General features: G+C 52.2%; 3 protein-coding genes and 1 pseudogene across 10 annotated transcripts in view; 1 reads left to right on the top strand and 3 right to left on the bottom strand.

Moving 5' to 3' along the window:
* Positions 1-1,127, top strand: part of CNOT1 (CCR4-NOT transcription complex subunit 1) — a 119,785-nt gene extending 118,658 nt beyond the window's left edge. For all 6 annotated transcript variants that reach the window (XM_023514784.1, XM_023514782.1, XM_012806839.2 and 3 more), the window contains exons 48-49: positions 489-623; positions 783-1,127. In XM_023514784.1, coding sequence (XP_023370552.1) covers positions 489-623; positions 783-861 — 214 coding nt within the window. In that variant the 3' untranslated portion in view covers positions 862-1,127. The remainder of the gene's footprint in view (positions 1-488; positions 624-782) is intronic.
* Positions 1,128-2,568: 1,441 nt separating this feature from the next.
* On the bottom strand, positions 2,569-6,077 carry SETD6 (SET domain containing 6). The gene is made up of 9 exons (XM_003792591.3): positions 5,998-6,077; positions 5,694-5,783; positions 5,466-5,610; positions 5,244-5,385; positions 4,911-5,105; positions 4,662-4,782; positions 3,636-3,816; positions 3,322-3,464; positions 2,569-2,939 (listed from the first exon to the last, which is right to left on the bottom strand). Exons 1-9 carry the CDS (start codon positions 6,022-6,024, stop codon positions 2,637-2,639), a joined length of 1,347 nt encoding a protein of 448 aa, XP_003792639.1. The 5' UTR covers positions 6,025-6,077; the 3' UTR covers positions 2,569-2,636.
* A 2,807-nt stretch (positions 6,078-8,884) lies between these two features.
* Positions 8,885-25,429, bottom strand: part of NDRG4 (NDRG family member 4) — a 43,412-nt gene continuing 26,867 nt past the window's right edge. The window contains exons 3-17 of one of the 3 annotated variants that reach the window (XM_023514781.1): positions 24,295-24,339; positions 15,940-16,045; positions 15,565-15,685; positions 15,421-15,483; positions 15,184-15,244; positions 13,824-13,910; positions 13,692-13,748; positions 13,200-13,303; positions 12,487-12,543; positions 12,353-12,404; positions 11,438-11,485; positions 11,256-11,291; positions 11,079-11,130; positions 9,757-9,795; positions 8,885-9,039 (exon numbers count right to left, since the gene is read on the bottom strand). In XM_023514781.1, coding sequence (XP_023370549.1) covers positions 8,885-9,039; positions 9,757-9,795; positions 11,079-11,130; positions 11,256-11,291; positions 11,438-11,485; positions 12,353-12,404; positions 12,487-12,543; positions 13,200-13,303; positions 13,692-13,748; positions 13,824-13,910; positions 15,184-15,244; positions 15,421-15,483; positions 15,565-15,685; positions 15,940-16,045; positions 24,295-24,339 — 1,083 coding nt within the window. Of the gene's footprint in view, positions 9,040-9,756; positions 9,796-11,078; positions 11,131-11,255; positions 11,292-11,437; positions 11,486-12,352; positions 12,405-12,486; positions 12,544-13,199; positions 13,304-13,691; positions 13,749-13,823; positions 13,911-15,183; positions 15,245-15,420; positions 15,484-15,564; positions 15,686-15,939; positions 16,046-19,263; positions 19,285-24,294; positions 24,340-25,429 lie in introns of those variants that run through there. The other 2 variants (XM_012806834.2, XM_012806833.1) reach the window with 2 other exon arrangements.
* On the bottom strand, positions 21,986-22,086 carry LOC111726253 (annotated as a pseudogene).

The raw sequence follows: 25,429 nt of genomic DNA, 5'->3' as shown, positions 1-25,429 counted from the left end.
AGTCTCCTGCCTCAGCCTCCCAAGCAGCTGGGACCACAGGTGCCCACCACAACGCCTGGCTATTTTTTGGTTGCAGCCGTTATTGTTTTGTGGGCCCGGGCTGAATCGAACTCGGCACCTTAGGTGTACGTGGCTGGCACCTCAGCCACTTGAGCCACAGGCACTGAGTCCCCCATCCAATTCTGAACAGCTCTGAGATACCTCACTTGTACTTAGTCTTCCACAGCACTGAGTCCCCCATCCAATTCTGAACAGCTCTGAGATACCTCACTTGTACTTAGTCTTCCACAGCACAATAAGTAGATAGCAAGGACCCAAACCCAGGTATTTCAGCCAGAATCCGTCTCCACCTTGTCTTTACTAAAAGGTGTAAAAACTTGTGCATGAGGTTTAATAATCAGAAGAGTTAGGGAAAAAAAAAAGTAATGGAGGAGAGGTCATGAATTTCTATTTTATCTTGTATTCTAACACTTCCTTCCTTCTTCTAGGGTTCTCTTAGAACGGTTGATTGTAAATAGGCCACATCCTTGGGGCCTTCTTATTACCTTCATTGAGCTGATTAAAAATCCAGCGTTTAAGTTCTGGAACCACGAGTTTGTACACTGTGCCCCAGAAATCGAAAAGTGAGTTACAAGCATTGTTTAATTATCTAGAAATGAGAAAACAGAATAAAAACCATGTTTTGAGCTTGGGTTGGTGATTAGTAGCTAAAACAAAAGAGATGCAAGATACTAAAAGTCTAAACTTTTCTCACAAGTAAATTTGTAACTATTTCATTTCAGGTTATTCCAGTCAGTTGCACAATGCTGCATGGGACAGAAGCAGGCTCAGCAAGTAATGGAAGGGACGGGTGCCAGTTAGATGGAACCATCTGTTGTAAACATGCCAGCGTGGAGGTCCCACTGCACCAAGTTTTATGAACTGACTGAAGAATCCTTTCAGCTCTTCCTGACTTTCCTAGTCCTTTGGTTCTCGGGTATCTGCCCCAACTACTGTTGGGGTCAGCCTCCTATCTATGTGGGCACGTTCCAAAGTTTAAATGCATTTTTTTTGACTATTGGCCAAAATTTAGAAGATGCTGTGAATATCATTTTGAACTTGTGTAAATATATGAAAGAGAAAACCTTTGTCTGGAACTTCTTGGGTTTGTGCAAACTGTTTCCAAGGCAAGTACATAAACTGGTATCTTGTAACAGAAAGGCAGCTGATGGCTATGCACTTGTCTGAGGGCACATAGCTCCATGTCTTCTGACATTCCTGGTGTCCCAAACAACAGCAGAAAGCCAGTTTAAAATTATTTTTTAATGTGGACAGAGAAGTTTGAAAATCCCTAAGTTATTAAAAAATGGGGATGTGCTAGAATTAGATGTCAGGAAACATAGGAAGGGCTCAAAGTTGGGATCCTGTGGATTTTTGTTTTGCTTCTCCTAAACTTACTGTAAAGCCAACTGCAGGGAGTTATACCAGCTTCTCATTTCTGCTGGAGAATATATACCTTGACCTTGTGAGATAGGTCTGCTCATTTTCCATGGGGAAAACACAACCAGGTCTAAAAATGCCTCTCTCCTGATACTTACAGATTGTGGGGAAAAAACGGGGAACCAAATCTTAAATGAACTGCCCTTCCTCATTACCCCAGTGAATGCAGGCTAAGCTGAATGACAACAGTGAAGTCAAAAGGACCAATACAGCCCCTTTTTGTAAGGATTTTGAATGTTTTGTAGATGTATTGGTCCCTGTGTTGTATTTTGTAGCCTTTCTCAGGCTTTACTTCTTGTATGTGTATGCATACTATAGTTAAACATTAAAGTCATGACATGCACCTGAGTCCACTGTGCCTTTCTCAGTAGCAGCAGCCAGTGCTGGTGGTGAGGAGGAAAGTGGACAGATAGCCCAGCCTTGCAGAGCCACTGGGGAATACCAGCTTCTTGCTGAACGATAATGATGTGTTAGTAAGTTGGCATGTGTTTAAAGAAACAAGGACATTTTTGCATAGTGCTTTTCATCCTATTTCGAACAGTGGAAAACTGCTGGAGCTTAAAATTCATCTTTTGAATGTGTCAGGTTTTATGGCCAGGGAGGACATAATTAAATAGCTTAAGTCCTATATGTGTGGGCCTTGAGTGTCCTTGGTGTTTGATGTTTGAGGGGTGAGTTGTGCTATCTGGAGCAAACTTCAAACTGCTGATTACATAACTGAAGGTGGAATTGAAGCAAGCACTCTGAATGTCAGTTATGCAGCTTGTTAACTCCTCACACAGTCTTTAAAGGTTAAATGACTGCCTCAAAATAGACCCAGATTTGCACCAGGTCTACTCCTGAAGTCCGTATTATTAAATGCTAGAACACAAGAAAACCTAACACCACTCTATTTCTGCTGGTTAAAATAGAAAACAAAACAGCTATAAAATGTGTAAACTATCATTTAGCAATGTTAGCATTGATCCATTATCATCAAATCTCCTGTTCTCAATCCTTACACATCACTTACCTCAGTTAATCTTACCATAATGACTTAGCTATTTTTTTTAGTTTTTAATAAGAAAAGCAAAAAGGTCTAAGTTTTCTTCCTTTTTAAGCATTAATGAGTATCAATTTAGAATAAAGTTCTTATTGCTGTTCCTTCAGGGAACCTACTAACTTGTCAGCTCCAACAAGTGATGTAAGATCATCTTCTGACCATAGCGAAGCTGTAAGGCCTGCTGTTCTCGCCAGCTGAGTTTGGTGTAGACCTCATTACTGAGTAAATCTTGCTCAGTTTTTAAGTCTGTGGCATAGGTTTGCAGGGTCAATAGAACACTGTCTCTGAGAAGCTGTCTCCATGATGCTTTGAGCCTGGGAATGTTTGTGATTGTCAGGCTGTCCTCTTCCCTGTCATCGTCTCCCCATCCATCCTGGTCTTTAAACTCTTTGAACTCCTCAGCAGGCATACACAGTACCTAGAGGCAACCATGGGGCTCTTTAATTAGGATATATTTCTGAAGTTAATTTAGAGGAGACCCAATCTAAGCATTTCAAATGTCCTCTCCGTATATCCCACCCTTCCTCTTTTATTTTCTAGCTCTTGCTTTAAACCAGATATCCTCCAACTATGGCCCAAGGGCCACATGCAGCCTGCCTAGGACATTTATCTAGCCTGCCAGGTGTTTTTGCCACCACTGCCTGTCCTGCTTAGCAGCCGACTCCTCCTGGGGCCGGCAGTCCAGCCCTCTAACGGTCTGAGGGACAGTGAACTGGCCCCCTGTTTAAAAAGTTTGAGGACCCCTGCTCTAAACACTAAAGCTGTTTATCAACATTAAATGGTCATTCTAAGCCCCTTACCTTTAGGGTGGTGGTCAGTTCCTCTTCAGTCAGCACCTCTTCCCGCCCAATCACAAAGGCTCCCTCTTCCCCTACCATCTCCAGCTTGCATAAGAAATCCCAGCGTTCATACAGTAGAATCCTTTCAGCTTCACCCTTTGTTCCTGTAGGTAGTATGAAAGGCTCAGTACACCCAAGGGCTCATTTCTCCTTTAGTCTACCACCTAAAACTCTTGACTCTCACAAAATAATTCAACTACTATTTAGCCAAGGTATTGCAACTTGAGGCAGGTATAGATAGCCAGCAGTATCAAGGTCAAGTTAATGAGACTCACCCTGTAATGCTGCTTCACGAACTGTCACCATCTGAATGTCAGCTGTGTCATCTGTGTTGTCAGGATATGGTTCAACAAAACCATACATATGAATCAGTTGCCAATTAGCCATTTGCCCGTAAGTGTTGAAAATCTCATGGCCTTTAGGAATGGGCTGAGTGGCCACCATCCGAAGATAATTCTGGGGTAAAAGAGAGAAGCTGGGGCCATGCGTTTCCCAGGCTGGTCTTGTAATGATTACTTCCCTCTTACAAACAGGCTCCAGGCAGCTATGCAGCCATAGGACTAATGATGTATCTGCTAACATTCTACCTTTTAGTTCTGGTTAGATTCTGTACTGTAGAATTAAAGGGGTGAGCTAACTTAAGATCAGTTTCATGTTTTAGGTGAATCTCTGCAGTAATCATAAGCACTTAAGTGGCTAGCCAGATCAAAGTAGGAAGGCAAATGGAGGCAAGGATTAAGAAAGTCATATTTGCTATTTATTATTTTAATTTTTTTTTAAATTGATAAAGGGGTCTCTTACTCAGGCTGGTCCTGAACTCCTACCTAAGACAACCTCAGGTGATTCTCCTACCTCTGCATCCCAGAGTGCTAGGATTACAGGCAGCATGAACCACCACACCTGGTGACTAATTTTTACTACTATAAAACATGTATCTTAATTTTCATATAGAACTGGTGTAAACAGCCCTCTCTGTGAACATCCCCATCCCTGAGACTACAGGCCATCCAGCTGCTCCACAGAGCAGCCCGCGGAGGAATGAAACATGGCCATACAGACCATCCAGTCTTTAGCAGCAAATAAATGATAGTAGTATAGCTTAACAGAAAAGTTAACCACAACTTCGTTAAAATAGTTTGCGTTTTAACGATTTTACTGTAAAACATACAAAGTACACACAGGAGGTGCTAATTCACCTCAAAAAATTTTTAGCATTTGTAGGAGAATGGAGCCTAATGATAATGGGTTGAATCAAATGCTCAATCAGTGCAAGTAAGAAGAACTGGGTGGGGTCCACTCACTGCAGAGTACTCTAGATTGGCATTGTGATTGGCTAAGTGGTTTAGTATGTCTGCAGCAGGCACCATCAAAGGGGAGTTTGGCTCCTTTTCATCCTCCTCTTCCTCCAGTGGTTCCTGAAAGCTGCCATAAAGAGAACTTGGCTAAGGCCCTGTGAGGGACTGGGGGTGGATTTCACTGTTCTTCCCCTCCTGTCCCTCAAAAGAGTTATAAAGAAAAGGGCTCTATCCTCCACGGCTCTATTTACTAACCTATAGGCCATTACAAGGGCCACGAGCTGGTGGTAGAGTTCTAGGGAGCGAACCCTGGGGCTGAAGAGTTCAGGGTGGGCTTCCATGAAGGGCAGCACGATGGAACAGTATTCGCTGCGGATGTTGGTCAAATCCTTCTCCACGGCCTCAGGTACGCCTGTGCCCTGCAGCAAGCGATGGCGCTCCTCCTCTGGCCTGCAGGAGCACCCCCACCCACCCAGGTTCCCTTCACACACCCTACAGCGACTGGTGCTTGGGGGCTCTGTCTCCAGGGCAGGGTGGCGGAGCAGGTTAGTGTGCAGGCATTTCCCCAATCCCTCCCACAGCTCTCACCAGAACATAGGGTGTTCCAGGCGGCCCAGCTCAGGCCAGAGCGCAAAATAGGGCCTCCAGGGTGAGGCTGGGGCCTGCACCTCGTGCAGCAGCGCCAGGAGCAGCGGCACCCAGCCCGACTGGCTCTGTAGCGCGACTCGCTCTGAGAGGAGACAGAAGAGTGAGAACCCCGGCGCGGCCCCGCCAGTCCTCCTCGGTGCCCCCGTCCGCCGGTGTGCCCACCTTGCTCCAGCAGGCCGCTGATTGAGCAGGTGTGCTGCGACAGAAGCGCAGCCCGTGGCACCGCGAATAGCAGCTCACCGGGCTGCACGCTCTCGAGGGCCACCATGCCGTAGCCAGCCACCGTACCCTGCCGGGTTACCGCCACCTGAGTAGGAGGAAAGGCTGGTCAAAGCAGCCTTGCATCCCTGCCGCGCCGCCTTCTCCCCACCCTTTCGCGCACACACTCACCTTGGAACTCAGTTCCAGCCCCACCTGCCCGCACCAGCTCAGGAAGCCAGCGACCGGGTCCGCGTCACAACCGTCCACTGTCCCGGCCACCTGAGATAAGTGAGCGCATAGATGCTACCCAGTCCCAGAGACCCTGCTCCGGGCGGAGGGACCGCGGCGCGTGCGCGCCGGGAGGACGGGCTCGAGTGAGGGAGGGGGCGCGGGAGCGAACCACGCGACCCGCGGGAGGACACTGCAGGCGGTGGTGTTAAGAGTTTGGCGCTGCGGGGAAGGTTGAGCCCCGAGCCTGCCGCCGGTCACTCACCCGCGGGCGCTTTGCCTGGGTAGCCATGGTCTGAGGGCGCACCGCCCTGCGGGTCAGTGGGCCGCCCGGACACTTCCGGCGCTTCTTGCCCCGCCCCGGACACCAGAGCCACGTGGTGCCGATTTGGGGCTGGGAGTCAGTTGAGAGCCTTCCTCCTGGAAATATCTTAGTTGAGTCTAGCAACTGCAGTGGTACTCGCGTGGTCCGAATGCAAGGTCTGTCCTCGTGCCGCCTGGAGCCTGGTTGTGAGCCAGGTACAAAATCCTCCTCCCTGCTTTGGTCTGTCCCCGAAAGCTGAGGCTTATTCGGATAGAAGTGTGGGTGCAAGAACAAATACGGTTTATGAATCGGAAGCCTCGGGTCTAGCGGGTAGCCAGTGGTGAGTGCCCCCATCTGGTCAGTCCCCGCCTTCCTGATCTCAACCCCTGGTTACCGATGGCCATCGAACCGTTTATTATTTGTTCAGCTGAGCAGTTTGCCTGTGTGAATGTATGTGTTTCAGAGTGGCATGGCCTGGAGGACTCCTAGATCTAAAATAGATCCCCTTATGCTCAAGGGGAAAAAAGTAGACCCGCTTCTGCCCTCATTCGCTAATACATCCCCGTTTTTCATCTGCATAGCACGCAGCGCAGCGGGATTTTTTATTTACTTGCTTTATTAGCTGACATAGAAGGGACTATTTGTTGGGTACATGAATAAATGGAACGAAACAAATGGTTAAACTTGGAGAAGCAATGCTGTTGTTATATTTACAAAACAGGGCAGTGAATAGAGGTTACAGGTATGGGTTTGAAGCCAACTAATGCTGTAGTACATCTGTCACCTTGGTCTCTTACTAGGCAAACTCTTTATCCTGAAACTCAGTTTCTCCAGCTGTGAAAGAGGTTAACATCTACCTTATAGAATTAATGTAGGGATTGTATGTGACGATAGTCTGTTGGCCTCACCTGACACCCTCAACCCCATCTAAACCCAAGAAGCACCATCCGCCTCAATCTAAACAGTGTCTATTGAAAAACTTCCCATAATGGGCATGGCAGCACCACACTTGCATTCTTCTTAGGTTCTTTATTAGTTTTTGAGCACAGTTAACTCTTTCTACATTGACAAGGGTTTTTGTTTTACACTTTGTCATCTGAAAGTCTCATTACATCAGCCACCAGAATACACAAAATTAGGCTCTTTACTTTGTACAGAGAAGAAAATAATAAACTCCATTAAAAGTTCACCTTGACCAAAGTGATGATCTCCAATGGAAAACCACACTCAGGAGGACCCAATATACATATATATAGTGTGTAGATATTTATAGATATCTGAAAACACAGCAAAAAAAAAAAAATCAAGATTTGCATTATTATCTACAGTAAGAGGGATTAATTCTACCAGCTTTCAGTCACATTCAATATTCAAAAGAAGCACATGAGTGAACAGAACTGGGGTCAGACTAACTTTCCACCAGGCTCTACAGCAGTCTAGTAATGGCTTAAGATTATAGAAGGGGGATGATTTGTGCAGAGAAATATGGACGTAGGTGTCCCCTCAGCTTCAGAACACCCCCCACAGACAATCCTCCTCCTTCCATAGCCCTTTATTTTTTCATTGCTCTCCCCTCTCTGTTTTGGGGGTTTTTACCATCAATTTAGGTTCCAAGACAAAGGATCTGGTTTCTGGGCTGGGGGATTTTACAAGGTAAGGTAGGTGGGCTGGAGGTCAGTATACGGCACGAGCCTGGGTTTCAGGTAGCAGGAGGGATCTGGGGTGTGTGGGGAGCTTTTCACATCTACCCGGCCCTTGTTCACATCAGGAACTTCAGCCAACCCCAGCCCATGCCCACCCCAGCAGGCTGAGATGGGGATGTGGAACTGTAGAAGTCTCACTCCTTGGACCAGTTTTCTCCAGGTAAATGCTCTTCCTTAGTGATGCCTAGCAACCAGAGCTCTTATCTAGAAACACCACTTGCTACTGATGATTGAGTTGTTCTCTGGAAGCATAAGGGTCTATGGGATGTCTCAGCTGCCCCCGCCTCTGGCCACCTGCTAGCTCCCAAGGTCTGGGGCGGTATGGGTTATGGAGGAAGTGCACACAACACACATGGGCTATCCCAGCCTTTGCTCTCATCCCCAGTTAGGTCACTGTGGAGACGGAGGACCAGTGACTTCTGCTTCAGGGAGAAGTGGCTCAGAAAAGGGATAGGGCCAGGAGGTGGCAGAGTGTGTAGGCTGGAAGGGACAGTCAGTGGGGTTCCTGCCCTCAGGGTTCTCCATGTTCTGTCTTCCTGGGACAGAGAAACCTCCTTCAGCCCCTGCCTACTTGGCCTTACAGCACCAGCCCCGCCCAGCCCAGAGAGCACCAGGAAAACGGCTGTCTTTTCGGAGCGCCCCCTTGTGGCTATTCAGATTGTCACATGTGCTACAAGACAGAAAGGTGTGCTTGGTGGAGGGTAGGGAAAGGGGCTCCTGGTGCTCCCTGCTGCTGTCTCCTGGCTCCCATGCCAGTGCCTGAGCTGGCCTCCATGCTTCTGTCCCAGCACCCACCCACTCAAAGCCCCCTCCCGTCTTCAAACCTGCCTGCCCAAGAGCTGGACCTTTTCCCATACCCCTGCCTGCCTGTGCCACAGGGAGTTTGGTGAAGGGGTCCAAGTCAGTCAAGCTAACACACTGAGATGGAAGTGGGGAGGAATGAGTCACTCAGACCATCCAGAGACTGTTCTGCTGCAGGATCTATGATGGACTCCCCCCTGACTTTCAAATAAAAGAGAAGTAACCCCATTTCCTCCCCTTTGCCCTTACAAAAATAAACTAAAGGGAAAATGAGCTGGCACAAGGATGGCAGTGGGACCTCAATGTGGGCGGGCAGGTGGGCATCTTCCGTGGGACCAAGGACTTCAACAGGACACCTCCATGGTGTGGTTGACCTGGCCCAGCCCCTCACTGCTCTCCGAGTGGGTGCAGGCCTGTGGGCGGCTGCCATCCACCGAGCTGGCGCTGGTAAGGGAGGCGGTGCGGGAGCGTGCCAGACGGGTCATGCTGGCTGAAGGCACTGTGGACAGAGACAAGATGGGGTGAGGACCATCAGGTAGGGCCGGGTGCCTGCTGGCAGGAGAAGGATAATGCAAGCAAAGCAGCCATCGAACCATTCTTCCAACAGCACAGAGAGGCCCCTCTCAAGTTAGGGCACTGGCATGGGCTCTGGCCTGGGACATGCAGTGCCAGCAACAGTTGGTGAGCCCAGGGGCTGTGGCCAGCAGGACCCTCCCTCTCAACAGCCAACCATGACCCCCTGAGCTGGAATGGGGATGTGCTGGATTTCCAACTATGCTTCCCTCAAGAGGATGACAGGATAGGGAAGTAGGGTTGCTTCTATAGAGGATGATGCAAGGTGGTAGCCTCATTGCCCTGAATTCAGAGTTTAACAAGTAAGACTTGCAGTGAGCAAACTATCCTCCTGAACTCAGCTGGCTGCCTATTTGGCTTGGACAGGGTGGGGCCTGGGCTCCATCTCCGAGAAGGGTCGGGTTCCAGCTCCCAGAGCTCTATAAGCCACGCAGCCCAGAGCAGCCTAGAAGCAAGACTCTTTTACAACCTGGCCAAACTGGAGGCCAAGATCTTCAGAATAACAAGAATCTTTGGGGATTCTGAGTTGACATAGAAGGTTCCAAACCCATAGCAAGATGTGCCTGGCTGCAGCACTGCACAGAGGTAGGAGCAGGGAGGGGAGGTTGGGGGCCATGCATTGGGGTGGGGGGGATGGGGCTACCTGCTCCTCCACTCAGCCTTCGGTCCTTCAAGTATGCAACTAAGAGAGAAGACAGAGCCAGGGAGGACAGGGGAGGGGAGACAGCACAGTGAAGAGCACAGTCCCAGGCCAAGGCATGAAGATAGGCCAGAAAGAAGACAAAAGGACAGGCAGAGAAAAGGCCACGGCAGGGCCAAAGCCTCAGAGAGCCCACATCTCTGCCCCCCTTCCAGCCCAGCAACGGCCCCTGGAAGGAACTACAACACAGATTGATCTGTGTGGCCTGAGCCCTGACAACAGGTGGTGTTGTCATCCCCATCCCCCTTCTCCGGCCTGGCCCACTGAGGGGCCCACAGCCTACTGCCAATGCCTTAACCATCTGCCAGGCCTCAGTCTCCTCATGTATGGAATACATCCCTCCCCACTTTGGGGGCACTGAGTGGTATTTCTCCCAAGGTCCCTGAAACACACATCCCAGAGCCTGATAGGCAGTGCTCATGCTGTCACTTCACAAATGTTCACCATCTGTGCCATGACCTGGCCTTAATCTCCAGCTGCATCTCTGAAGCCTGGGCCTCTCTGCCCTATTTCCACAGGAGCTGGTGGGAATTCTATTCCTGGGTGGGCTCCCAGACTTCCCCACAAGCCTGCCCCTCCTGTTGCCCTAGAGATGCCAGCCCTAGAGACCGATGTCTTCAGGAGAAAATAACAAATTAAGGGAGAGGAAGTTTGTTTCCTGGCAGCAGGAAAGCTGGGACACCCAGCAGGTATGTGTTGGGGGAGAAAGAGTCGAGCCACCAGGGTCCTGTGTGTTGCCCACTAGTTCTGGATCGGCAGATGTGCCACCCAGGCTCAGCTGTCTTCAGCTCTGTTACACCCAGGGGGCCCCACTTGCCTTCCCTGGTCCCTCCCCAGACTCCAGGTCCACTCCTGTGATACTCCTGGGTTCATTCACCACTATGGCAAAGGGCCTTCTCAGGCGCATAGGCCCAGCTATGACCCCTGGCCCAGCAGGGGATGGGTGTTGTGAATAACTCACCTTTAGGCTTCCCTGACAGGCCCCAGCCTCAGGCCCTGGACTCTCCAAGACTAGAGAAGAGCCCCAGCACTGCCATCAGAACAGTGCTTGAAGGCCTCCCTGAGGGCACAGGAGAGCTGGGTACAGCCTGGGACACTCAACTTACAGCTCAGGTAGAGCTAGTGTGTGGCCCAGCATCCAGGCCCAGATAACACAAGGCACAGACACCACAGACTTTTTGGCACCACGCGTCAGCCCACCAGCATGACTCCTCCCGCTACCCCCTCACCAGTGTCTGGGACAGGTGGGGTAGAGTTGTACTCACTGTAGCCCATGCCCTGCAGGAAGTATTTGAAGGCTTCAGTCAGCTTCCCTGGCTATAGGAGGGCAGAATAGGCACATAGTTTGATGATGGCTGCTTGGGATGCCAGGGGTGGAGACTTCCCCTATTCCCCACTCCCCAGGCTAGGTGATATAAAGGACAGAGGGCCAAGAGTCTCACCTGTGTGACCTGGGGAAGGCCCCCAGAATCTGCCATCTGTAAGGAAGAAAGTGTGATAAGCTTAATGGGGACCCCCCACACTGGCACAGGCTCCCACCCTGGCTGAGACTCCAGGCTGGTCCCTCCCTGAGGCTGGGCCTGTGCCAGGGCAGCCTGCCCAAGGATGAATGAGGAGGCCTCACCTTCAAGAAGGTCGTGGTAGTTGGGTCCAGTTTGGAGTTGCACTCAACCTGAGGACAAGGGGCTAGCTTCAGCAACAACCCTACTCCCCATTGCGAAGGCAGGTTCTATGCCCAGAGCCACAAAGGGAGGGTACAGGGAGGCAGAGGGACAGCCAGCCCCTTGGGTCTGGGTGAGACTGGCCTTCCCAGTCTCTCCTCCCAGGGCTCTCCCAGCCCTTGGAGCTTAGGCACCTGAGGGGCCTGAGACTCTTGGGGCCCACCCCCAACTGCTAGTAGGGCAGGAATGGGGCAGGAACCGGCCTGGAAAGCCCCAGGGGCCTCAGGAATCAAAACAGTGAGGTGAGGGGGTGCCAAGGTCCACATGAGACTCTGAGACTGCTCCCAGTAGGGCCATCCCCTGTTCTTCCAAGCCCTCTGGGGAGGGGAGGTGGGCATGGGAAGCCTTGGCATTTTCCAGGCACTGCTAGACTCCAAATCTCCAGGCACCCTGCCTCCAGGTACCCTACTCCCAGGCCACCTACTCCCAGAGTTACCACAAGAGAGGTGACATCGCTCCTCCCCAACATAATGGGTACAAGTGGTGCTGATTTGTGCCTGAATTACTTATTTTATAATGAGTCAATCACATTTTAGAGAAAAGAGAGATCTCAGGCTCTGGGGTGCCAGAGGTAGGTAGAGAGCCAGGGGAGGGCTGTAACACTGGGGAGGGAATACAGGCCATCAGGTGGCCCCAGTCCCTCCCATTTGCAGGCCTCGCTGCTGGTGATACCTGGGAAGAAGGGGAAGTGGATAAGAAGGCCGCCAGGATGGTCTGAGGCTACAGTGGGCTGGGTCATGAACTGGTCCTGCTGGCCAGGGCCCAGTGAGGCCCTACTCCTACCTCCCACCCCCATCAGCGCACAGCCTCACACTCACCACCCCATCCTCAGCGGGTGCATTATCCCCGACCACCAGCATCACTGGGCAGCTGCAGACACGGAGAAAAAGGGCTGTCTGGCCGGTTTAGGGGGCAAAAGCTGGGGAAGGCTTGAGGGCTAGGGAGCACTCACCGGAGTGTCTTGGCATTGGGCACTGTTCCAGGCCGGTTAATGTCCAGGTCTCTGCGACTGTGGGCGAGGAGCAGAGGTGAGCATTCCAGGACTGGAAGAGGAGGGTCCCCAAGCCCTTTTTAAATGGGGACCTGCTGTGCATAAAGAGGGGCCAAGGGGTATACCTCATGCTGACTTCTTTGTGGACCCCTAAATCATGCCAGGTAGGCTCTCAAATTCTTCCTTCAATCCCCCCAGAGCCATGTGTGCTGTCTGTGTTGTGGGAGTTTCTGCTGCTGGCACAAGGCCTGGACATACGGGCCAACAGGGCCTGGGTCTCATTTTCTATCGTTTTTCTGGCCCCATGCCCACAGCCAAGTGCTTAATATTTGTGGGGGAAAAGAGAAGGCAAGTCAGGCAAGTAAGGGGGCCTAACTATCCCCCTGCAGGACAACCCCAAAGGAGCTCCAAGGAGCACAGCTTGTAAACCACAGGCTCGTCCAGTCTCCTCCCATTTCATAGATGTCAGCATCAAGGCTCAGGCTGTTGGACTCAGGCATGTTGATAGCATCCCCCAGTGCTCCTGGCCAGCAATGCAGCAGGGGGAAAAGAAGTGGAAAAGCCCAAGGACCAGAGTCCAAAGACCTGCTCCCTCATGGGGGTGTGACCCTGGAGAGGAAGCGACCCCCTCTGAGGCTCAGTAGCCTGCTCATCAACAGTGTGCCTGCCCACACCTGTTGTACATGTTCCAGAAGAGCTGCAGGTTGGCCTGGTTCACCACGTTCCCAATCTGCTGCCGGTAGCTCTGCACCAACTCTGTGTTGTTCACCAGCTCCTCCTGGGCCCAGAGGCATGGGTGGGGGTGTGGAGGGGAGCAGGCAAACAGGATGCAGGCTCAGAGTGGGTTTGCAGATGTTACTGCCAGAGTAGCCCTTGCCCCACTCCCAACAAGGCAGGGGTAGGAGGGTGAGAGAGGGCAGAGGGTGAGGCCTCCCACCACCATCTGTCTCTCAGATGTTACAGCATCATGGGTAACAAAAGAATGCAGAGACAGGTCAGATGCAAAATACCACCTGCCTTCCCCCTCCTGGTGGGTGGGAGGGGTAGAAGTTCAGGGTGCCCTGAAAGTGAGAACTAGGCCCTTTGGAGGATGCCAAGCCTCTGAGCCAGCCCTGCAGCTGCTGTTCCTAAGGCGGATTGGGGTCCATAGAAGTGCCGCCCCTTACCTGGCTGAAGAGGTGGGAGAGCACTGTGTCAGGTAAAGTGCTAGTCAGGCCGGAGAGCTGCAGGCCAAGGGGGAAGCCACTGTAAGGGTCACTCTTGCCACTCCCAGCCCACCCCAGGTGCACCCTGCTTACCTTGGTGGCAGCCCAGTCGATCCAGCCTTTGCCATTGGGGTCAATGTTCATCAGCACCAGCCCCTCCACCAGGTCAGGGAAGATGAGCTGCCATGACAGGGGAGACAGGGCTAGGTGAGGCCTGGGAGTGGGGTGCAGGGAGACCCAATCTTCCTACCTAGAAGATGGGCTGTAAAATTCTGGCCCTGCCCATCTTATGCTAGCTCATCAGTGGCTAGAGGTGGAAATGCTCTGTAAAGTCTTCAAGATACCACTGATGAACCGATCGGCTATGGCTGGGACTGCACATCCACTATCCTATGGCTCCAGATGCTTCTGCGTGCCCTCCCCAAACCCCAAAGCTTAATAATCCTTGGATTTATCTAGCATCTGTACCACTGTTTTCTGCCCTACTGTATTTTTTAAGATGGCGCAGTTGTAAAACTGAGTGTTAGACATTTTCAAATCTTAAACATGTTATTTCTTTGCCTTTATAGAAAATGAAGCCCTCAAGATATAAATGAAGAAATTGACCTTTTCTTAAAGACTATTTTGGGTTGAACACAGTAAAAAAAGATCTCTGTTTTCTGTTTGTTTGTCCATGTTTAGAGAAAAATGTCAATATGCATTCAAGACTGTACCCTAAGTTGTCTGGGGTAGTAGGAAATAGTCTGCAGTTAACGTGGCTAAGTATTGAAGTTGAAACTGGAGTTGAAAATTCTTGGTCATTTCTTTTGAAGAAATAAATATTTGGAATCCTATCCTGAAAAGCCAGGTTTTTTGTTCGTAAAGATGAAAATCTGTGGACTCCTATCCAACATGTTTTTGAAATGTGACTTCTTCACATCCTTAATGTAAGTGTGATTTTTTGAAAAGAAATTACTCACTCATTTTTTTTTTTTTATTATGTAGAGAGGGTCTTGCTATATTTCCTAGGCAAGTTTTGAACTCTAGCCTCAAATGTTGCCTCCACCTAGGCTTCCCAAAGTGCTGGGATTAAAGGTGTGAGGATTAAAGGTGTGAGGCATGACTGGCTCAGCCACTTAAATACTACATAAATTCGTGAAGGATAATCCTTATCTAGTGGCTAGAGTAATCAGTTGTAGTTTGATGCCAACAGAAATTTTGGCTTTTGATAATAGTTTAAGCAAGTTATAATTTATAGTCTTTTGAGAAAATATATGGAGAAATGAACTCTTTTTTTTTTAGAAAAAACTTAATTTTCTGGAAGAAAAAAAGAAATAAGGGGTATCTACATAGAAAGAAGGTGGGGAAGGAAGGGAAGGGAGTCAGGGAAAGAGACTCCTTGCTGAAGAGTTGTTCTGGGAGACCCCTGACCTGCAATGGTGTTGGGATTATGGGTGGGGGTGGGGAGACTCACTGCAAACTTGGCCAGCACATAGGCTCCAGCTCCCACTCCAATGCCAATCACGTACTTGAACCTGGTACAGAGCAGGCTGGTTACTTTCTAGGGCTGAGGGTGCCATTTCCCATAAACACCATTGGGAGCCGGCCCCACCCACAGCCTGAAGCCCTCAGCTAGAGCCAGGTGACTCTACAGTGGTAGTGGGTACCCCCTGCCTCACAGCACAGGGGCAGGGGCTAGGTGAGGACTCACCCAAAATGCTGCACCACACTGGGAAGCATGGCAGCCAGTTGCTCCATGGAGGGGAACTGGTACCTGCAGGCAGAGCAGGAGGTCAGAGCCCAGGAGCAGCCTGGGATGCAAAGCTGGAGAAAGATGGGACTCCAGGGTACCTACCCTTGAGGAAACTGTGACGCCCCCACCTGCTGTCCAGGAGCATCCACATGGCACACCACAAAGTGCTTGGTGATCTCCTGCATGTCCTCAAAGTTGAAGAAGGTGTTGAAGCACAGCTTGTCTGCAAAGACACACCTCAGCTGTGGCCGAGTGGAGGGGTAGGGTGATTGGGAGGGAGGCCAGTGGGCCCTGAAGGGGTGGGCGAGGCAGCGGTGATCAGCCTTAGGGCCCAGTGAAGAAACAGAGGCCTGGATGGCCACAGCTACGGAGCTGAGTGAGAGGGGAATCTACAGGGCCTTGTGGAGAGGGAGGGAAGCCGCACTGCTCTGGCAGACTGGAGGCAGGGCAGGCTGGATGACGCTGGGCTGCACTTACGGTTGAGGCCCACATCATGGTAGGTGAGGATGGCTGGGCGGTTCCCCTTGGGGGAGCCCCGGATCACCACATGCAGAAGGCCATAAGGCGTCTCAATGTCGTGTTCCTGGTGGGGAGAGATGGCACTGCAGGCTCTGGGCAGCCTGGGCCCCCCTTATGGTGTCCCGTTCTCATCACCCCAGTTTGGCCCCAGAGAGGGCAGGCCACATGGAGCAGCCCTTCTCAGGGGTGTTCAGCACAAAGACAGCACAAATGGTCTGTATGGGAAAGTTCGGGTCCTCTCTGCAAACTGGGTAGCAGGTTGTGCCACCATTGCCCAGCCCAACCCAGCCCCCGCACTCTGTGATCCAGGATCCATCAAGGACAGTTTTCTGCATCTTACACTAGTCCCTCCTGGATAACTCTGCCACCCCCATTTGAGACCCTTCCCCACTCAGAACTCTCAGGGGCTTCCTGCCCCTGAAGGAGAATGACCTCAACAGCCTTGCCCAGAATCCTCAGCAAACACTGCCAGGGCAGCCAAGCCCAGCCCCCATCCCCTACACTTGGCTTTGGGTCCCACCTTAGGCTCATGCCATGCCATCCACCCACCCTGAATGCTCATCCCTGTGATCCAAGTATCCCAAGGTCACCCTTTAGAGATGGCCAGGCCAGGCCCCAGTTCTTCCCCAAATGCCTTCTGTAGTGCCTGCTCTGGGATCCCCCAAGTTCATGCCCGGGGTTTTCCTGCTTAGGGTCTGTAGTTCCTCAGGAGGACCCACTCTGCCACTTACTGTGTGTGACTCTGAGCAGGGCCTGTCACTACTCGGCCTCTTCATTTTGAGTCATCTCATAGGATTTTGTGAGAACTAAATAAACTGATGGCTGAGGAGTGTTCATAGCACTTGGAGGTGGCCCCAGAAATGGGGCTGTTGTTCTTGGGCACCCCTGAGCCTTGGGGAGATGATCTGCTGGCTGGTCCCTTTGCAAACTGGTCACTCTTGGCTACTCACTTTGGCAAACACCAAGAGAGTCTGAATAAACAGCCCTGCTATGCACCATGGGGAGCCCTGGGTGCCACAGCGGAGTGGCCCAGTGAGTTGCAGCTGGGGTCAGGGCAGGAAGGAAACATCGGGTGGCTGAGCACCTACTGTGTGCCAGGCCTCCTGCATGTCATCTAAGAGAGAAGGGACCTTATTCTTTGTTTTTCAGACAGGGACACTTAGGTTCAGAAAGGGCCTAAGTTCCTGCCTCCAGCAGGAAAGGAGACACTCAGGTGGCAGGAGACAGCTTCCAGGGACTGGCCTTACTGGGTCTGGTCACCAAGGACCACTGTCTAGACCTTTGTCTCCAATGGGGAGTAAGAAGGTGGTGCCAACCTGGTGGCTAAAGGCCAAACCCCGAGAGCCACACTTCTGCTTTGAGGGCTGTTTATTTTCCTGTTATTCTCCAGGTGGGCCCAGGGCCACCACAGCCTCATATGACCGAGACCTGTTCTCCTTCAGGAAGTCAAGGGACACTTCCTGTTCACTTGACCACAGATCAGACACTTCTGGTATCTTTTTATTTACTCCTCACATGGACCCAAGCCATAGAGAAGGAGACTGAGGTCAGGAAAGGAGAAACGACTTGCCCAAGGTCAAGCCCAGAAAGGGCAAGACTGTGCACTAAAGGCTGCATGTTCTTCGAAGATCATTGTCCACCCAAGGGAACTGACCCGTTCTCTCAGCTCTGGAGGGAGGGGTTAGGGGCAGGAGGGATGCACGTGCAGAAGAGCTGCAATGCGCATAAAGGGCGGTTCACAAATGGGGTCAGCCTCGCCCAGTGGGCACAAGTCAGAGCCCAGGGCACTAGGTGAGAAGCTCAGACCTCCACTGCCAGGGGTGCCAGTGAAGAATGTCTGCCCTACATTGCCGAGGAGGCGCCGTCTGTCCCCTCCCAGCCATGGAGTGGCCGCCTCCATCTCCATCCCCAGACCGCGACCAGGGCGAGCCCTGCTAAGACCGGGTTGCCTGTCCCATGCAGCCCGGTGACCTTGGCTGAACCTTCCCGCCAACCGCTCTTGCACTCCTCCACCAGTCCGCGAGGACCTGCAACTCAGTTCAGCTTGATAGAAGCCCCAGGTCCCCAATCTCCGGGTGCTGCGCAAGGGGGGCACCCCAAGGGCTGAGGCGTTCTGAGCCCCCTAAGGCCAGGGCCGAGTGCTTCCATTGGCTCCCAGTGACGTCAGAGCGGCCCCGCCTCCAGGTGGGCGCCCACAAGAGGCACTGCGGCAGCAGGGGAGGGGGCCCTGACGTCCCCTCTCAGCCCATCCGACTTCTCTCGCCTGTGACCTTGAGCGTTCGCGGGTGTGTGTGTGGGCGATCTTCAAGCTGGGCTTTGGAACCTCTGTGAGGGGATGGGGGGATGGGTGCGATTCCTTCTGTCAACCCCATCAATAACTGGGGGCAGGTCGACCCCAAGCGGGGCGACCTCAAGGTCTCTAGACCTGGCAGCGCAGGGATGTGGCCCTGGGAGTGAGGCAAATCTGCCCTCCCCTCTCCCTCCTCGAGGAAGAGCAACACCTGGGGTCTGGGAACCTGCTGCCCAAGGGATGAGAGGAGGTGCCCTGGGGCCTGCCTGAGGCCCCTGGCTGAGGGTGCTCCTGGCTCTAGCACTGCCTTCCCTCACCTACAAAATTAGGCATGCAGGGACCCCCCCTCCACATTTCCTCCCCTGCAGAGACTCTTGTCTGAAGGCTACCATGACTGCTGAGACCCAAGCTGGCAGCTGGCATGGCAGAGCCCTGGGGACTGTGCACCAAACTCCTAAGGAAGAGGCTGTCTGTCCGGACTGCATTCTGGTAAAACCATCCAAACCACCAAAATGACTGCCCACATGCCCAGGACGGCAGACCCAGCACACACAGACTCTTAGACACATGCTTGAGCGCTCACAGAGGACACCCTCACCCTGAGCTGATGGTCCCTGGGTGCTGAGGCAGACGCCAGCGAGCACCGGGGCAGAGGGCACACGGGATATACATACGTCGGCACACGGGTCCACACAGGCAACACAGACAAGTCCCATTTCCTTCAGGGATTTCAATCCTCCCTGTCACCTCCCACCACCCGTCCCCCAGCCTGACTAGCAGCTGCCTCCAACCACTCCTGCAAACCACGGTCACCAGGAAAACTCTGGCCTTGCCTCAGTGACAACCCCCGCCCCCCACCTCCCAAGGTGAGGCAGCTGAAGGCAGAGCTGCCACCAACCATGGGCTGAGGGATGTGATTCCTCCCTGCAGCGAGGTCACAAGGATGCGCAGTCCTTCCTGCCTGCCTGGCTGCTCCCGGAGCTCTCACTCACCCCATCCCAGCACTCCGGCATCTTGCCGAGGGAGGGAACCCGCCTCGACCAGGAAAGGCAAACAAAGGCCTGAGTCACTCGGGTCCAGAGGGAGGGGGCAGCTCGAGTGGGAGACAGATGACTGTGTGACGGGGCACTGCTTCTGGGCCATTTATACGCAGATTCTGGCCCAACGGAGGCAGGCCCCTCCTCCCTGCAGGGTTTCTAAGCAGCCACTTGCTCGCCCTGAGCTCCGGCTTTCCGATTGGCTGCTGGGAAACAAATCCAGCTATCATTGGCTTCCGTGGGCCTCTCTGGCCCCAGCCCGCCGCTGCTCCCGCCCAGAGATGCAGCATCATCCATGGTCCCAGCCCTGCCCCCCTACCAGTCAGGCACACAGCTGCTGCTGCAAACAAGGTCTTGTAACGCAAGTGCTGAAGTCACACATACACAGACTGACCCATGATAGGGGCCTCTGACGGAAACGTACAGCCATGTGGGCAAGAAAGGACACATAGGCATCATCCAGACAGGCAGAGCCTTTGACTCACACCCTGGGCAGTATGGAGGGCCTGAGAGGGCCCTAGACCCAGCATCCCCATCCGAGGTCCAAATCACTTAACCTTGAAAAGACCTGGGGGTAGAGGGGTGTCAGTGCTTTTCAGGGCAATCTGGGTCTCCAACCTGCTTCAGGAGACTATTCCTTCTCCACCTGCATGAATGCCCAGAGCTTGCCCACATTGCTGAAAGAGAGGTTCAGGGGCTAGGGCCCCTGGGCAAATTGCAGGACCAGGGGTATGTTGGGGGCATATAACGACGCTGTTCCCTCTACTCCACCTGGCTGCAAGGAGTCCCAGGCCAACCAGTTTGGGGCTTGGCTCCCAGATGTCTGGGAGCAGGCCACGATAGCCACTTTAGTGGCATGCCCTGTCCTCTTGGGCAGCAAGGATCTGCGTAGTGAGCTGGCCTGAGGCATGCAGGTGGCGTGAACAGAGAAGGGGTGCCACAAGAGAGCAGAGGAGGACAGGAAATAGGACGGGGTGGGGGGAGGGTTTCTGGTGCCTGTGCCCCCATTCTGTCTTGTTGAAGAGGCATGCTACTCGCCCCAGCCTGTACCGACAGCCCTGCACGCTGGCCAGCTGCCCTTGGGGAAGGTGGTCAACCCCTCATCCCTGGATGGCCTGGTGACCTGGTCAACATCTGCCATGTGTGCTATTCCTGGCCATGTCCTCTGTTTGGAAACACCAACAACTAGCCCAGCCCCATCTTTGACCTCTTGGGGCCTAGAGAAGAGTGCTGTCCCCTGTAACTCCCCAGGGCAGCAGGATGTGGAATGGGGTGTTCCCCAGCCCCTCACCTCCTGCCTAGGCTCCCTGTTTCTGTAGCACATGAAGCCAACTGAGACAGCCTGCAAAGGCACAGCCTTGCCCTCTGCTCTGCTCACAGAGTCCTCCCATTCCCCCACAGTGCCCTCAATCCAGGCATGCACTCAATCCTATGCCTGCTCCAAACTCCTATGCCTCTCACCCCCACTCCCCGAACCCAGGTAACAAGCTGGCCTGTGACAATTCCCACTCTGAGCCACAGCCCCCATTTCTGCCCAGCTCATTGACTACAAATCCACCTGACAAATCCACTAAGTCTTCCTGGCCCCCCACTAGCTGGGTGATGTGTAGAGGAAACTGAGCCCTGATCTTTAGGATAAGTCTCGCCTTCTTGCTTGAGAGACCTGGAGAATCACGAGAATGGCATGTGAGTTGTGCGCGTGCAGGAGATCAGAAAACTGGCCTCCAAGAGAAAATGTATGTGTGAGGTGTGGCACTGATGATGGGAAAGATTCTCTGAAGTCCACAGGTCTCTTGATGCTGGAGGCAGAGGTTGTGCTCAAGTTCTGAGGTTTAGGAAAACAAATTGGAGACACTGCATCTGACACTTTCCATATTCCCTTTTTTAATGCTGATGTCTGATAAATAACTTTAAACTCCTTTTTCCTGCTTTGTGATAATAAATATTACTCAGGAGGGCTCCTCCCAGAGTTCCTCAGTCCCCATGACACAGACGTCGTCAAGCCTCTTCATTCCTCGTGCCAAGACCCCTCTTCTGGTGACCACAGACCCCTTCACTTCAGCATGGTTTTTTGTTTAGATTCTCCATGCCATAGGCTTCTCAACTATAAACCAAGAATTGGGTACCCTCCTCAAAGAGTTGCTATGAGAATAAGAAAAAACTACATAAATCCCTCCAGACACAACCCCACCCTACCCAGGCCCTGCTAGGGGAGAAGTGAGACAATGTGCTTGCTCTCCAGACTTGGCTCCTTCTCTGAAGGTTGTGTGGTTATTGTGGCCAGAGAAGGCAGCCTTGGGTCTCACTAGCCAAACCTTGGTGCCAGTCACAGCTATGTCACTTTTTTGCTATGTGACCTTGGGCAAGTCAGCCCACCTCTCTGAGCCTCCATAGGTAAATGTGAGAAACAGCAGAGCCTACTGCACAGACAGCTGCAAGGACAATACACATACTTCTCATGCACCTATGAGAAAGGATGAGGAAACTGAGGCGCAGAGAGGTGAGGTAACTTTCTCACCCAGCTAGTTAGTAGGGGAGCTTACTAGCACCTCTGGGCCTGAGGTCTCATAACCTAGAGTGGGGAACACTTTCCCAAATGTCTTCCACATGCCAGGCTCTAGTCAAACATTTTACACATTACCTTGTTTTATCTCCTTTTTAAATATATATTTTATCTTAAAATATGGAATGCTTCACAAATTTGCATGTCATCTTTACACAGGGGCCATGCTACTCTCTGTATTGTTCCAATTTTATTCTGTTTTATTTGTTTACTTATTTTTTTGAGACAAAGTCTTGCTATGTTGCCCTTGATAGAGTGCTGTGGCATCACAGCTCACAGCAACCTCAAACTCTTGGGCTTAAGAGATTCTCTTGCCTCAGCCTCCCAAGTAGCTGGGACTATGGGCAACCACCACAATGCTCAGCTATGTTGTTGTTGTTGTTGTCATTGTTGTTTGATAGGCCCAGACCGGATTCAACGTGCCAGCCCCGGTGCATGTGGCTGGCGCCCTAGCCAATGAGCTACAGGTGCCAAGCCTCCAATTTTATTTTATTTTAATTTCTTCCTAACCACTTTACAAAAGAGGCAAATGAGGCACAGAGAGGTTTGGTAACCTGCCCAACATCACACTGCCAGTGAATACAGAGCCAGAAATCACACCCAGGCAGTTTGGCTCCTACTCCAAGCTCTGGTGGCCGTCACAGTCAGCTGGGTGCCTGAGTGCCAGCCCTGTGGGCGCTATTCCCTAATAAATGCTCAGGGAGGTCCATGCTGCCTGGCTCACTGTGAAAATGAGGTGGCCAAGTGGAGTGAATTGTGCTAGAGGCCATGTGGCCTATAAGTGGTAGGGCCAGTGACCCCGCCTTGGTCTGTCTGGCTCTCAGTCCCTCTGCCATGCTGCCTCTCCCATTGGCTGGGCACATTGAGGCAAGGGACAGAGATGCCACCTGCCACAGCAAACAGGGAATAAAACACCCGCCAGGTCTTAGCCCAGATAATGGCCATCCTTGTGGCTGCTTCTCTTAATAAAAAACAAATAACAACAACAACAACAAACTTGTCTTCAGGTGGTGTGACCACAGTGGACAGGAAGGTGCCTTTTAATAAAACTTGCCCTTGACTAAGTGAAGGATCCTGGGAAATGAGATCCCCATATACTGCGGTTGGCTTCCCTGGGTGAAGGCCCCACCACCTGGGGGCTGCTGCTCAGAGGGCTTGATGGGCAGAGAGACAGAAGTAGCTGGGTACCCAGAGGTGTGGGGACCTCATGACCTCAGGAGTCCTTTCAACCCCTTCCCACCTGTGTGCATGTGTGTGTAGTTGTCATTGATAACCAGCACCCCTGGTCTCAGCTCTCTCATTGTAGGACCACAGTGTCAGGGCACAGGAGCTGGCTGTTCCAGGATGTTATTTTGCCAGGCTCCTCCTCCAGGCCTGTCTGCCCATATATTCCCACCGTCTTTGGGAGCATGGAGGACAAAGGCAGTCTTTCTTTCCAAGCAGCCTCGGGCATCTCCCAGCCACATCCTTTCCACAGCTCCTGGGCTCCCATGCATTCTCCACTGCCAGATCCTACCCTGCTCCCCAGCTCCAGAGCCCTTTGTGTTTAGCCCTTTGTCTCCGAGGGAACCTGAGCATGTGCACACTGGCTGACTGACTGACTGAAACCCCCCCCCCCCCCGCATCATCTTTGGAGTGGTGCATGACCAAGGGACCAGTACATAGGCCCTTGTCATAGACCGCTCACACTGGGGGAGGAGCCAGCAGGCAGTCCCACCTCCCACGTCACTGCTGCAGCCAGACCACAAGGCTGGTGCTGTCACGGGGCTTGGAGACTGACCCAAATTGAGGTCAGGCCCAGATAAGGGCAGTGGCCTGGGGGCTAGTTCCATCTGGCCAGAAGGAAGAGTCTAAATTTATTTAGCATGTTTTGAGGGCCAGTGGGGCCCTGGAACCCAGTGAAGCTCAGACATTTTCCAAGAATTGGAAATAAGGAAATAAATGGTCAGTATGGAACTCAGAGGGGTGAAGTGGCTGGCCAAGTGAGCAACATCACTGTGTGGAGGCATAAAAACAAAGGGCACTTTCAGTTTTCACAGATAATCTGGCATCAACTAAAGAGGAGATGGTTGTCCTGGCAACAGCTGCCATGGAAACAGTAGCTATTTTTGAGCATCAACCTGGCTTTCACTGGAGGAAAATGCTGATTCAGATGACAACATCCTTCACGCCCTTCTCCATCCTCACTCCCCCCAGAACTCCTCTCCCTTTCCTGGTGTCCTGTTCAGAGGACCAGACTGCCTCCCACATCGGGTGGCTGTCAATCAGGCAGGGGGCAGGCAGAGCTGCTAAGAGCCAGGAGGGTGGGCCGGATGGCCACTCCAGGCTAAGAGCACATAGAAGCGCTGAACCTCCTATGGTCCCAGAACCTCCTCTGGCCAGGTGGGGTCAGGGGCCAGCCAGCTGTTGGTCCTTTGACATACCTTCCAGTCTGTGTCCACAGCTGACAGAAATGCATCAGAGTTCTCCTGTGGGAAGACAAATAGAGGGGGTGTCACGTTAGGCCACAGGGGTTCTGCCATGAGCAGACTGGATTTCTGTTTCTCGGTCTGTCTTAATATTAATAAAAGTGACCAAGAGCTTACCAAGTGCCAGAGACCTGGCTGTTAAGTACTTGACGGATATGCCTGTGAGTTTGTCAATTTAAGATGTGCAGAGTTTGATTTTACAGGTGATAAGGATGAGGCTCAGAGAGGCTGAGTCACAGGGCTAGAAAGTGATGGAATCTCTGGCTCCAAATCCCTGCTGATGGTCACCTGGCCCTCCTGCCCCCATAGACGTTTTTCCACAGACTGATCAGCATGGCACAAGGGCAGAGGCAGGAGAGGGGTAGGTATGACACTGCACCCACTTTAGGGATATGGAAGCTGAGACCCTCACAGAGGAAGAATGAGGGGGATTTCCTACCCCACACAAAGGCACGAGTGGTAGCTGCCCCCACTTTTCCTCGGACTGGCTGCTTCGTGCTCTTGAATTGCTAGGGCTCACTTGACACTGAACAGTGTGAGCCTTGGATTCAAGCCTATCCTGCCCACTGGACTGCAGGTGCTGCGAGGGCGGGTGAGTCTGGCTGTGCTCTCAGCACGAAGCGTTGCTCAGAAGGGGCTCCCCAAACAAACAGATCTGGTTGAACAATCTGACTTCACAAATGAGGGCAACCAGGCTCAGAAGGCTCCTGCAGGCTCTGAGGTTACACAGATGGGACAGGCAAGAGAGGGGCTCTCCCTGAGGCCAAGAGGACCTCAGATCCTGTGGTGGGGTCTGGCTCTGGCTATGTTACTCGCCCTCTCTCTAGGTCCCTATCTTCTCATTTGTAAAATGAGGCACAGAGACCTGCTCAGACTCAGGCCACTTTTGCACCAGGGGAGGGAAACATATTGGGGACCCACACAAGTCCAGGTAAAGCAGAACTTCCAGGCCCTGCTGTATCTGTCTAGATTCTAGAAGCTTCTCTGCTGGCCTCTGCTAGGATGTGGGCTCCTGGGAGGTCACTTAGTCTCCAAACCTCAGTGTTTTATTTTATTTTATTTTTTTTTGAGACAGGAGCCTCAAGCTGTC

This window comes from Otolemur garnettii, unplaced genomic scaffold (assembly GCF_000181295.1).
Source record: "Otolemur garnettii isolate 467f Iridium unplaced genomic scaffold, OtoGar3 scaffold00058, whole genome shotgun sequence".
NCBI classification, from domain to species: Eukaryota; Metazoa; Chordata; class Mammalia; order Primates; family Galagidae; genus Otolemur; species Otolemur garnettii.
The sequence above is the reverse complement of the archived record's forward strand: the minus strand, read 5'-3'. Positions and strand labels throughout refer to the sequence as shown.